Source organism: Stenella coeruleoalba, assembly GCF_951394435.1.
Source record: "Stenella coeruleoalba genome assembly, chromosome: 14".
NCBI classification, from domain to species: Eukaryota; Metazoa; Chordata; class Mammalia; order Artiodactyla; family Delphinidae; genus Stenella; species Stenella coeruleoalba.
This window is the reverse complement of record NC_137160.1, coordinates 16592815-16605829: the sequence shown is the minus strand read 5'-3', so window position 1 is coordinate 16605829 and position 13015 is coordinate 16592815. Positions and strand designations below refer to the sequence as shown.

The 13015-nt window shown below is 40.7% G+C and overlaps 1 protein-coding gene across 7 annotated transcripts in view; it reads left to right on the top strand.

The window, feature by feature from the left end:
* NEDD4L (NEDD4 like E3 ubiquitin protein ligase) overlaps nucleotides 1-13015 on the top strand; it is a 338296-nt gene that overhangs the window by 183318 nt on the left and 141963 nt on the right. For all 7 annotated transcript variants that reach the window (XM_079943343.1, XM_079943342.1, XM_079943344.1 and 4 more), the window contains 3 exons: nucleotides 3644-3725; nucleotides 6491-6529; nucleotides 9233-9286. In XM_079943343.1, coding sequence (XP_079799469.1) covers nucleotides 3644-3725; nucleotides 6491-6529; nucleotides 9233-9286 — 175 coding nt within the window. The remainder of the gene's footprint in view (nucleotides 1-3643; nucleotides 3726-6490; nucleotides 6530-9232; nucleotides 9287-13015) is intronic.

Sequence of the window (13015 nt, the reverse complement as noted above, 5' to 3'; positions counted from 1 at the left end):
TGCCCCTATAGCTGTACCCTGTGTCTACTCCCCGTAATAGAAGCTGCTGATGAGCTTTTTATGTGTCTTTCCTAAACCTTCTGGTGGTCTAGCTGGGGGGAGGCAAGTCTTGAACATAACCTACCATTGACCTCAGGATTTGGCCGGCCTTTGGTAGTAAAGGTGTGGAGAGTGTGAGATCTGAGAAGTAGAGCTTCAGGGGGCAGAAGCTTCTTCCAGAGCTGCTGCCTCTATCAGACAGCTCAAGTCACTGTGAAAAGGTCTCTGGGAACTGAGTTCTTCTTCTCACCACTTCTGCGGAGCATCACGCTCAGATGAAGGCCATCAGGGGTTAAAACAACAAGCAAGCTTTTGAAAAGAAGCTGGTGATGAGGCTTGCTGTCCCTCAGCCTTGCCCCTCCCCCTAACACACAGGCACACCTGCCTGCCTTTTGTTTTCGGTTATTGCTCAGGTGATATGTTCTTGATACCTCATAGGTAAGTTGGTTAGAGCTGGTAACGTGTATAAGAAAATACCAGCCCAGTGATGATCAAGGCGGGGTTCTCATACAACTGTGGGCTTCACCCTTCATTCCCTGGTGGAGAGGATAGGGTGTTATTCCCTCTTCCTGCCATATCTTTAGGAAGCCAATCCGTATTTACTTAGGATGGGCTGGGCTGTTGTTATTACGAATGAAGAGAAGTGAGTTTGAATTATTCTGAGATTCAGAATATCCTAACCAAAAGGAATCATCCAGTCCACTGGCTTTAAACTTCATTTTTTTTAGCTATAGAACCCTGTCCAAAAATATTCTAACTTGAACAACCCGTATATAAAACAGATTAAGGTGGAAATGGTAGCCTGTAGTTATCCTGAGATAGTTACACAGAACTGCTTGAAAACCACTAATTTAGTCCAACCACCTGTTTGTTTGTTTGTTTTTGCGGTACGCGGGCCTCACACTGTTGTGGCCCCTCCCGGCACAGGCTCCGGACGCGCAGGCTCAGCGGCCATGGCTCATGGGCCCAGCATGTGGGATCTTCCCGGACCGGGGCACGAACTCGTGTCCCCTGCATCGGCAGGCGGACTCTCAACCACTGCGCCACCAGGGAAGCCCCTGATCCTTTTTTGTTTAATCCTTTTTGTTGCCCACTCCTGGGAGTGTAGTCGGTGCTCTGTAAGCATTTGTTGATGGGAGTGGTACTGCTGTACTGTTGGAAAGGGAGACGGATCTAGACAGCTGGCTCCCCTCCCCACTCCAGCCCCACCACTCTTGAACTTACAGCCTACCATCCTTTCACCAGCCCATCCCAAGCCCTGTGCTCCCTTCCCTTGAACTTGCTCCTACTGTCCTTTCACCAGCTCCCACCCTTGGCCTTTGGTTCTCTGTTCACCTTGAATTCTTTTCCAGGAAGTTTCCTGGTCAGTCTTTCACATAGTCGCCGTAGTACCTACTTCTGCCTGGATGAACACTCAAGACAGGCCCAGACATGCCTTCCTTGTCACAGCCGGGGGACAATGTCCTCAGAGACCCCACCCTCAAACCCCAACTGTGTGTGTCACTCATTGTGGACTATTCAGGGGATATGAACTGAGGTCAGTAAATGATTAGAGGAAGGATGTGGATGTTCATTAAAGTGAGTGCCTAGCTCTCTACTGCAGTCATATAACAGGCAGCAATCGTGACAGCCGGGGGCATGAAAAGAAGGGATGGCAGTCAGCAGAGTTTTTTGTCTTCTTTGTGATGTGTGTGTGTGTGTGTGTGTGTGTGTGTGTGTGTGTGTGTGTACGAGCGTGCATGCACCTCCATTGCATACTGGGAGCTATTGAGATAACAGATATCAGGCCGTGAGCTCTTTTTAGCAATAGCTTGGTGGCTGGAAATAGAAAATGGGTTTCTATAACTAGAAAATACTCTTTTCAAATACCTTGTAGAACAGTGGTTCTCAGAGTGTGATTCCTGACTCAAGAGCACCAGCATCACTGGGCGTTTATTTGAGATGCAAATTCTATGGTCCCACCCCAGACCTACTAGATCCTTTGGGGATATTTGGGGCTGGGGCCCAGCAATCTGTGTTTTAACTACTCCCGCCCCCAGGCAGCTGTGATAGGCTCAAATCTGAGAACCACTGACCTAGAATTATACTCCCGGTCCGTCACCCGGACTGTGGCTTTGATTAGGAAGGCGTTCTTAGGGTCTTTAGACCTAGATTAGGTTCTGGTTCTTGGTTCATCTTTATTCTGAGGCTGAGGGTGCTCTCCAGATAAGGGGAAGTAGGTGCATCTGGTTAGATGTTCTTTAGTGAAAGAGCATCTGTGGTTTATGGTTAAGTGACAGAGGGTTGACTAATACCTTCTTCTAAACCAGAATGTTAAAAATATTTACTCAGAATATAACTAAGAAAATTCTGTTGTTTTTTTGTGTGTTTGTTTAAGGAGATGGGGGTGTAGCTTCTGAGATGCATCTTACGGGTGATAAATACTACACGTAGGCACCAACAGTATTTTTCACTGACGTTTGATTCCTGTCTTTGGATATCAAGTATAGTCCTGTTAGTACTAAACTTTGCATTTTATCACACCATTCTCTTTCCTTAAGGGATTTCACGGCATATTTATTGAGCTATCTAATAAACACCAATATCGTCTTAAGCATTTTATGGTACTCTGTATAATCTTTAGAAATACCCTGGAAGTTGCAAAATAAGGGTTAATAGTCGTGGTATGTATAACTACTAAAGGATAACTCTGAAATTGGATAGAAATAAATCATCCACTATCGATAATTAGATGAGTGAAAATTTGGGGATTGAATACACGAAGGCCCTTCCTATGACTTTAAGGATCTCAAGTGTAAAACAGAAGAACCTGGATCCCAAATTCTTATCGTTTAACTAGATTTGAGCTCTCCCAGTGTTAGCGACTCCGGAACGTGTGAGGAGTGGACTTACCAAGCTCTTCATAGATAATTCACATTAAGTAATCCTTTCAATATACTTCTGGCTAAAAGTTTTCAGTTTCCCAAGGAAATGATAGGAACTCTGGAACTTGTAGTCAGGAAACCTGAAATTTAATCAAGACTTTACTGAAATCTGTAACTTTGGGCAACTCTGTTGACTTACTGGGCTTTAATTTTTTTGTGTGTATGTTTTTGTTTTACTGTATAAGATGATATATGTTGACTTAGATGAACAATGCCTGTTTTACCTCTACTGAAAGAAAAATCATTTTTACCAACGTAATGGAAATCAGAATATAAATAAGATGCAAACTAAATTTTCTAGCTAGATTTTACTAGTCTGAACAAATTTTATATGCCTTTTAATAATTTTTCTTGTGATCTTTTCAGAATCTGATTGTGCTTAGAAAAAATACTATGGGAGATTAATTCTTTTGCATTAAGAGTAGAGAAGATGATCTTTAAAATTAGAATACAAGTTTGATGTTGGTTTTGCTTTTAAATAAACATCCATGGTTCTAGGTGATAGAAACTTTCCTCAGTATATTTACATAGTTATAAGCATGTTAAAAATGTTCCTGCTAAGTTTCTGAAATTTATACAAGCTGGTCATTAAGTGATATTTTTGCATTTTCAGTTAGGTTATGGCTACTTTCCTTTTTGTATTTTTAAAATGAAAAGTATAATCCTATTTTTTCTTACAGTGATCCATATGTGAAACTTTCATTGTACGTAGCAGATGAGAATAGAGAACTTGCTTTGGTACAGACAAAAACAATTAAAAAGGTAAGGTCCATCCTTAATTAAACATCTTTTAAGTCATAATTAAATCTCATTAAATTATGTCTCTGAGCTCTGTAGAAGTTTATATTTTAAGATGGCAGTATTTGCATTTTAAGCATCTCTCAGTATGAAATCTATAAATTCGATTCAGACTTTTCAGTGTTAACCCAAGATACCGGTTTTGGCTTTTAGTTAAATGACTATAAAAACAGTATTAAAATATGCATTATTACAGGTAGAATTTTTTTTCCCTGCAAAGAATAAAGCAAAACAAGGACTTGTTCTTGTTGGCTTGTTAGTTTATGAAAAGAAATTTAAAGCAATTTAAAATACATTTAATGAAATGGAGTGGCTTGTGGATTTGGTAGGCACAAAGGGAATGGTTTAACTTAAAACAGGTATTACCAAAGGAAGCAAAATACTTGCTTAACTACACAAAAACAAATAAAAAATATTAACAATAAAACTACACATTTGTGTGTGTGTATGTTTCACTTTTCTAAATTTTACAGCTATGATTTCATTAAAGATTTGTTTCCATAATTATACCTTAATTCATCTGTCTCCATATTTTTATATACATCTATAAAATATACTAAAACATATATCCATATTATCTCTTAACTCATCTATCTCCATGTTTTTATACACATCTATAAAATATATTAGAACATAGATTTATATCCATAATTATATCTTAATTCATCTATCTCCATGTTTCTGTATATCTATCTATAAAATATATTAAAACATATTTACTCCATATTTGGAGCATTTATTGAAGATGCATGTTTTCTATCAGAAGTACTGTTCTTATCTGTGCTTCAGTATTACTTACAGCTTCCTATTATTTTTCCCTCCCCACCTTTGTGGGGTAAACAGTTTTAACACTCTGTGTGATAAGCAGTTCCTGGAGAGCGTGATGGCTTTTAAAAAATGGTAATTCTCCTGCCATCGTGCAGACGACGCCAGGGGTCTGCGGCCAGGTCATTTTCTGTAAGGAAGACACAGCAGTCTAGCGTGTCTTCCACCTGGCATTCCGACTGGCACTGAAAATCAGTTTAGCGAACAGGAGCCGGTATTTTGATGAGTGGGGAGGATTCCTGTGAAGGACGGAGGCCATTGTTCCCTGTTGGGCGCTGCCGCTGGTTGAGTTTCCAGCGGGGCGGGAGGCCCGCCTTGCAGGGAAGGCAGTCGGGGACCTGATTGCCTGCCAGACACGGAGGGAGCAGAGAACCAAAGCCACCAAAGCCACCACAGCCGGCGATCGGGGATACTGAAATGTGTTTCCTTCCGAGGGGAGGTCCTCCTCCCTCCGCTCCACGGTAGAGGGTGTCGCTCCGTAGCCGGGGCTGCGCTGTCTGCCTCATTCGGCAGCCAGCCTCCTGGTTAGTATTTCTGTGCTGCGCCCGGGGTTTAAGAACTGTTTTCATCGTCCTCTCCTCGTGGCCGGGTGCCTGGTCCTTCATGCGTGTTGTGGTCTCACCTGTCTGTTTCCTTCCCTCACCTGTCCTTTGCCTCTCCCCCTCTGCATTTCCCTGAAGCTGGGCTCCGGACCGGCTGCAGCCCGTGGCGGACCTGGGCCTGCTCCCACCTCTCCTCCGTCCTCCCCCCAGCCCTCTCACTCGTTACCATCCCCGGCTCGATTCACAGCTAGAAGTGTGAAACCCCTTGATTTAGGGTTAAACGCCCCGTTGAGTTGTGGGTGGGGAAATTGCTGATTTTTTTTTTTTCTTTAATGCCAGTTCAGTGTTTTACAAATTCAGTTTATTTTTTTATGGTGCTTTGTGTTGCTTTTCTTTTGCTGCTGCTTCCTGCACTAGTTTTTAAAGGAAATAGATTGATAAAGACAAATAGCATTCTACGTTTAAAATATCTGTAGTGCTTGGTGAGGTGGTGATTTTTCAGTCTCAAATTTTTACATAGAATTTTTGAGAGACGTGTTTATTCCAGAGTGTGATGCATGTCCAAATGCACAAACACATGTGTAAATGTATTCTCCCATAGTATGTTTCATCTTAGTTTCGAAGGCTGTTTGGTAGTCCATCTTTTATCCAAGCTGAGGACAAAAGTATCTTTCCATGTCCTTGTGAGATGTATATTTATATGGATTGATGTGGACATGGGTGGATGGATGGGTGTGGATGGGTAGAGAGGAGGATTGGAGGATAGGTAGATGAATATTTTTAAACCTGGTTATTTGGGGGGAAAGAGTTCACTTTTGGTTTATAACTGGCAGAGTTTTTTCATGTTATATAATCTGATCATCAGTATTGTTCTTTATAAAATAGTCTTCAGATTTCAGTTTTTGTATAAATAGTGAACACTGTCACCCTCCTGCCACCTGCTTCTTTGCTCTCCAAGACAGATTTGTAGCAGGTTGAGGGAAATAAGCAAAGTTCATTTCCTTCTTGATAGAATCATCATATCAGTGTTAATTTCTTGAAGAATATCTTTGTTTTCACGATGATGGCTCTTTGTTAGGTCCCTGACATTATTCCTTCTGGTTGATAGCATGACATTTATGGTTTCTTACCTGTGAATCATCTGTTTCATAAATACATCCCATCCCCATCTAGTTTGATTGATAGAATAGTCTCAGATAATTGACTAAATGCTTCCTCTATTGCCATTTTGAAAATCTCTTAGCTGTGTTTTTAGTGGGGGAGAAAGAAAAAGTTTAAGCAACTGTGTGGACTGCATTGTACTAGTAACTGTTAATGTTTCAAAAGACTGTAAAATAAATTACAAGATGATTTCTCTTCCAGACGCTGAACCCAAAGTGGAATGAAGAATTTTATTTTAGAGTAAGTTTTTCTTTTTTGGGGGGGGTAATAATTGTTATTGATAACTAGATTGATCTATTATCACAACAGACTCACATTGAGTGACATCTGTTAAATTTTTATTATGAAATTCCTTTTAAGAGGAGAAATGGTTGGGTAGCTTCCTAATGTGCCCCAAATTTTCAGAGACTGTGACTAGTGGTAACAAAATCTGGACTTGTTTCATTTTGGGATGTTTGAGGGAAACAAAAAGAAAGTCATCCAAATACCATATTTTAGCTTTTCTATGCAAGTTTTTCTTTAAAAAAAAATAAGGTAAAATATAATTAAAACAAGAGCTTATTTATTTCTATGAGACACGAACCCAGTAGAAGCGACATGATTAAAAAGAAGCCTAAAGGTTGCCAATCATGTTCCAATTAGGAAAGAAAATTTTTACAATTCAAAGATTCAGTGTGAGTTTGTGTGTAATATAAAACTACTTCTGGAGTTTAAATATCACCAAATTAGGTAGATTTCCTCAACCTTTTATATTTAATATCTAGAAGAGCTATGTGTAGAGAGAATTCTGTGAATTAATGGAGACTGTACTATTCAGTGAATTTTTGCAGTTGCTTTTTTTTTGTACTGAAATTTTGAAAATATTAAGCTGCTCAGGTATTTAATGGAAAAGAGGGTTTTTTCCTCTTCAGGATGAATTAATTTTTTTTTTTTTTTTTTTTTTTTTTTTGCGGTACGCGGGCCTCTCACTGCTGTGGCCTCTCCCGTTACAGAGCACGGGCTCCGGACGCGCAGGCTCCGGATGCGCAGGCTCAGCGGCCACGGCCCACGGGCCCAGCGGCATGTGGGACCCTCCCAGACCGGGGCACGAACCCATGTCCCCTGCATTGGCAGGCGGACTCTCAACCACCGCGCCACCAGGGAAGCCCAGGATGAATTAATTTTTATCATCTGTATAGTTGTGATATTAAAAACTACTCTACTTCCAGAAATGCTCTAAATAAGATCTTCTGATTCGTGTAGCTTTCCAAAGAACAATATTACCATTAGACTCGTTATAATTGGTCCTGATTTCTTCCTTTCAATCACAATGGTGTCTTATGTGCTCCGAACTTAGATCGCCATATACGACATCTGTTTTCTATTATGTTCAGAGCTAAAATATGGCATGGATATTTTAATGCTTGGTGAGATCCTATGTGTAGCCTCTACCAGATGTATTTTAAATTACTTCATGAAGGACTGAAAAAGTAATGGGGGCAGATAGATATTATTGGCCCGTAGCTAACTCTCAGATACAGCTTTCCACTTGTAATACTCCAAATTACTTAGACTTCTTTCAGTTTAACACCTTGGCCACATTTCTGTAAATTTTAGTACATCCAAGGTTTTTTTCAACTTATATAAGCTCTAAATATATGTAAACTCTATTTTTTGGGGGGGGGGGCATTTAAAAAAACATTTTTGTTGTATTCATTGCACAAATCTTTATTGAGTGCTTACTGTATGCCGGCTTCTGCAACAGCCTGTGGATGCACTGGTCAGCAGTACAACCCTTCACTGAGCTTTCAAACAGACACTAAGCCCCCTGCCCACCTGCCTGCTCCATCACTAGGCTAAGAGCAAGCCAAGGGGTCAGAAGCACAAGTCGTGTTCTCTGTACCATCAAATGTTATTTCATTCCCTTCTCCCTCCCTCTACGTAGTGATGGTGGACCTGGGTCCTACCACTTACATCCTTTCCAACCCTGGAGATGGCCCCCCCCAAGGACTCGCACTCCCCACAGGCTCCTTGTCTCTCACTAGGAGAGAGGAATCCTCACTTGGTAAGGTTGTGTTCCAGGATTTACGTACAATGGTAGAAATGAGAACACTTCCCACCATGTCCCACACATGGTTGGTCCTTAACTAAGTGACATTGAACACTTGAGTCCGAAGGATGATTTCTGCCATTTCAGTGAGGTTTGGGTAAAGAGACAGAAAGAAGCAAAAAGACATCGAAAGCCCAGTATCTCTGACATTGACCCCACAGTTGCTGGAAGAGGGGCCATCTTTTATTTCTTTGTCTCTCTAATGGCTCGAACCATGGGCTCTGGAGACTCGCAGGCCAGACCTGGTGGGGCTCCTGGTCGCCCTGCATAACCAGCTCCTGGGCAAGTTACTTTCCCCTGCTGGGCTCAGCTCCTCATTTGTAAAATTGGGGTGACAGTTATACATCATAGGGCTGCTTTGAGATAAACGAGATCATGTGGTTTTGATATTTAATAAAGGAGATAGTGCCTAAAAAGTACTCGTACAATGGTAAAGAGCCACTTTTTACTATTTTCTTCATTATTTTTTATCATTGCTTTTATTATTAGGCCTAAGAAATTTCCTCAGGCGTAGACCTTTGCGAGGATGTAGCCTTTGGTGTACAGGCACGAGGATGCCTTTTTAGGGGAGATTTAGCAACTGTTAAAAACTACTTAGAATTATCCTTTCTTATGTTAGAAAAGCAGCTTAAAATTAAGCGTTTTATTCTTCTGATATGTCTAAATATTAGACATAGAATAATAATAGAAATCAATAATAGAAAACTTGATTTAGTTGATGAAAGAGCAGGTTAATTGTTTATATTACACAATTTATTTGGGTGTGTTATAAAGCATTTTATTCTTTCAGTCTCTTATTTCATTCCTTGAATTATTTCTGCCCATTTAAAAAATATTATTTCTGTCCCTCATAGGTAAACCCATCTAATCACAGACTCTTGTTTGAAGTATTTGATGAAAACAGACTGGTAAGTGGGTCCCAATTTTTAATTTTTGCTTCATTTTTTCAAAACCTGAATGTTTAGAGCAGCATCTTTTAAAAACCTGTATTTATGTTGTACTTCTGCCAGTATACATGTCCCTCAATAAGACCATTTTTGTCCCATTACTAGTTCAATGTTCATAATTCAAACATTTTTACATGGGTAGGACAATTAATTTGTGTATGTGTATGTTTGTATCGTAGTTAATATTTGTGAAAGTCACACTGGTGATTTATCAAACCATGTATTTATGCTCTTCTTCTGGGGATACAAACGATAGGCAAATCTGTCGCCACCATTACTCACGTAAATGAACCTTTCAGGGTTTTTATGTATAAGCCAGACCATGTGACTGTGACATGTTCAGTAATGAATCTCTCTGGGAAAACAAAACTCTAATGAACAGTATATAGCAAAAAGTGAATCTATATTTAGGAGGTACAATTAAGCTGTTTTTTAAAAGTGGGACTTTCTCGAGGGAAATTCATAGATAGTAACTTCAAAGAACCAGAAATATGCCTGAGGCATAAAACTGGTACATACATTTTCTATAGATTGATAGGTAAGTAGGTATACCTGTGTGTACGTATGTAACTGATAGAACTTACATTTCATTTTAGAAATGGAGTTTCAGAAGCAAATCTGGCTTAAAGCACTTTGCCGGATTTAACTCCCTAGAATGTATACATCAGATACCTATGAGCCAAGCGTTCCAACTATGAAAATGAATATTATTATGATATGTATAACGTTTTAAGGTGCTCTCAGAAGTGGTATTATAACTCAGTGGAGTCAGTCATACTCAGATTTGCTTTCCCTGAAACTTATGTACAGTCGTCCCTCAGTATCCGTGGGGGATTGGTTCCAGGACCCCTGCAGATACCAAAATCCAAGGGTGCGGAAGTCTCTAATATAAAATGGCGAAATATTTGCATGTAACCTAAACGCATTCTCCTGTATACTTGAAATTTATCTCTAGATTACTTACGATACGTAATACAATGTAAATGCTATGTAAATAGTTGCCTGTATGAGGCAAATTCAAGTTTTGCTTTTTGGAACTTGCTGGAATTTTTTTCCCCTGAATATTTTTGATTCGAGTTGGTTGAATACATGAATGCGGAACCCGCAGATACGGAGGGTCCAACCGTATATTATTTGCTTCAAAGAAATGTTCTTATGGACCCTTCTTTCTGCAGAATTCAACTGAAACTTACAAGTTTTTGAATAGCTTGAGTTTAATAGAATATTTGGTCTGGAGGAGCCTTATAATGTTAACTCATTTAATTCTCTGTCCTTGCAAATGAAGAAAGAGAACTGAGGTCTAGAGCCCTTATGTAGTTATGTAACTGCTGGTCTCCGAAGTCTCAGGCCAGTGGTGGTGACTAGCCAGGCCTTTAACCCTTTGGGAATTTGGGAGTATATTTGATCTCCTATGCCTTGTGTTACTCTCCAAATTAGAAAGCCAACAGATGCTGGCCCACCATCCTGATAGCTTTTCTAGTAAAATATATGGATTCTCGGTGGTTGCATTGAACTGGACATTTTGTACCTTAGGTGATACTTAGTAGTACTGAGTAGCTAAAATCACTTTTGCTTTGTGTATGCAGTTATTTTCTTGTTAAATCGAATGAGAAATTCTGCTTGAGGGTGCAGTTCTTAGCACTCCATCTTTCATCCAGCAAACACTGAATTCAGCAATGTCCAGCAGAGTAACAGTAAGTCCCTGGAGACGTAGATGCAGCCACAAGACTAATCCTTACTCTCTCATTTATTGAGCATAATAACACTTCAAGGTGAAGAAATGGTCAACTTTGAGGAAAAACTGCCTCTTGTCAGATGGGCTTTAACTCATTATTTTTCTTCTATTAAAGGAAATTCACTGTAAAAAATTTTGTTTTCCAATATCTAAAAGAATGACTGTTGTTGAGATGACCTTGCCGTGAGCCCTAAACTATACTTCCAAGCCCAAAAGGGCTTTGAATCTATGCAGAGCTCTAAGAAATCCCATTTGAATACAAACTTTATCTGAAAAATGGTGTTTTATGTACCTAGCTTTGCCCCAGGCCATCTGCAGTGTTGTTACTATGAAGTGAATGCTGCTGGCAGTGGTTTTTTCTTTGTTGGCTCTTAACCCAGCTAAGACTATCCGTGACCGTAGTTGACTGTAGTGGTGCTAGGCGGTTTTCGCATTAAACAAACTGGCTTCCACTTCTCTCATAGAGATCATTTTTGGCATTTAAAACACATGCCTTTAGAAAACAGATTTGGATGTATGTAAACACAGGTTAATGCTCCACACCCTGGACTCCAGAGCTGTTGACACAGTCATGCTTTGCGGATTTTAAAATAAACTTTTTGTCACTCTTTGCAGCTTGGTGTTCCACCCCCCGCCCCCTATTTTTTACTCCCTCCTAAATAAACCTCTTTGTTAAATAATTGATGTTTCTGGATCATGGAAAAGAGTATGTTTAAAACACACAGAATATAATCCAAGTTAGCTACAAATCCGATGACAGCTTTTTGAACGTGGACTTTCACTTTTATTGCTTAGGTCCTTTTTGGCCCTTCAAAAACAGCAAGATTCTATGTTTGTATCCCAACTGGGGTGATAATGCTGACTTCTTACCGGAAAACAGTCAGCTCCAGGCAGCCTTTCTTCTGCATGGTATTTAAGTTAATTTATTACCGAAACCACATGCCCACCCTTCTTCAACTTTCCTTCCCCTTTCTTTCGGGGGGGGGGGTGCGGTGGTGGCACAAGGGTGGTTGTTTTTTCTCCTGTCTGGCATAGGGGAGAGAATGTTTTCTCCAGCTGAGCTCCTTTCCTCTGGTACCGCCATGTCTGAGAATCATATTACGTATGAGATTGCGTCTCCCCCCCCCCATCTTTTAAATGAAAAATGTTGTAGTAGCCAGAGGCAGACCTTAACGGGCAGTGTTGTAAGTTGTACCCCCCTCCATTTAGCTGTTTTGTTACTTGTAGATCATGGTCTAATTATTTCGTGTTAAAGGGACACTCATCCTGTGGGGCGTGTGATCGTATTTATAGTACATTTTGTTAGTCTGCATTCCATCATGGTAGTGTGATGACATCAGAAATAACAGGGGAGCATCACATCCGATTGCTCGTGAAAGAGCCTTCCAGCGGCCATGGCATTTTTGCTTGTCGTTATCTGGTTCGGTGGGGAAGTGGGCGGATATACTGCGTGTGCTTCTGTGTTGGATGCCAGGTTTCTCTCACATTGGTTAGAGAGAGTCGCGGTGCCCTGCTTGGTTCGGAAAGAACTGTCCGGTGAGCGCCGTGCGGTTAGATTTATAGCAGCATGGCTTGGAGTGTGTTTGCTGCCTTAGTCAGCTGTGAGAGCTCCCTGCTGGGGCCACTCCTGTCTGATGGAAAAGCAGCAGCTGGGAAGGTGCTGTTTCAGGCTCTTGCTGTTTAAAAAAAAAAAAAAAAAATTGAGAGCGAGAGGGGGGAAAACTCCACTAAGTCCACAAGCTGGCATTGGAGGGGGAGACCGCAGTCATGTGGTTCTGGCCATCCTACCCTCTGTCACAGTGTGGATGAGAGCTTTTTGCTCTTATCCAATCATGCCTGGAATGCCGCTTGCCACTTGGGTTATTTCTGCTATCTGTCGCTCTTGGTGCTGCAGTGCTAACGGTTTGGCAGATGGGACACTTTTTCTTGGAGTTTGTGACTTTGGTTTTTGACTT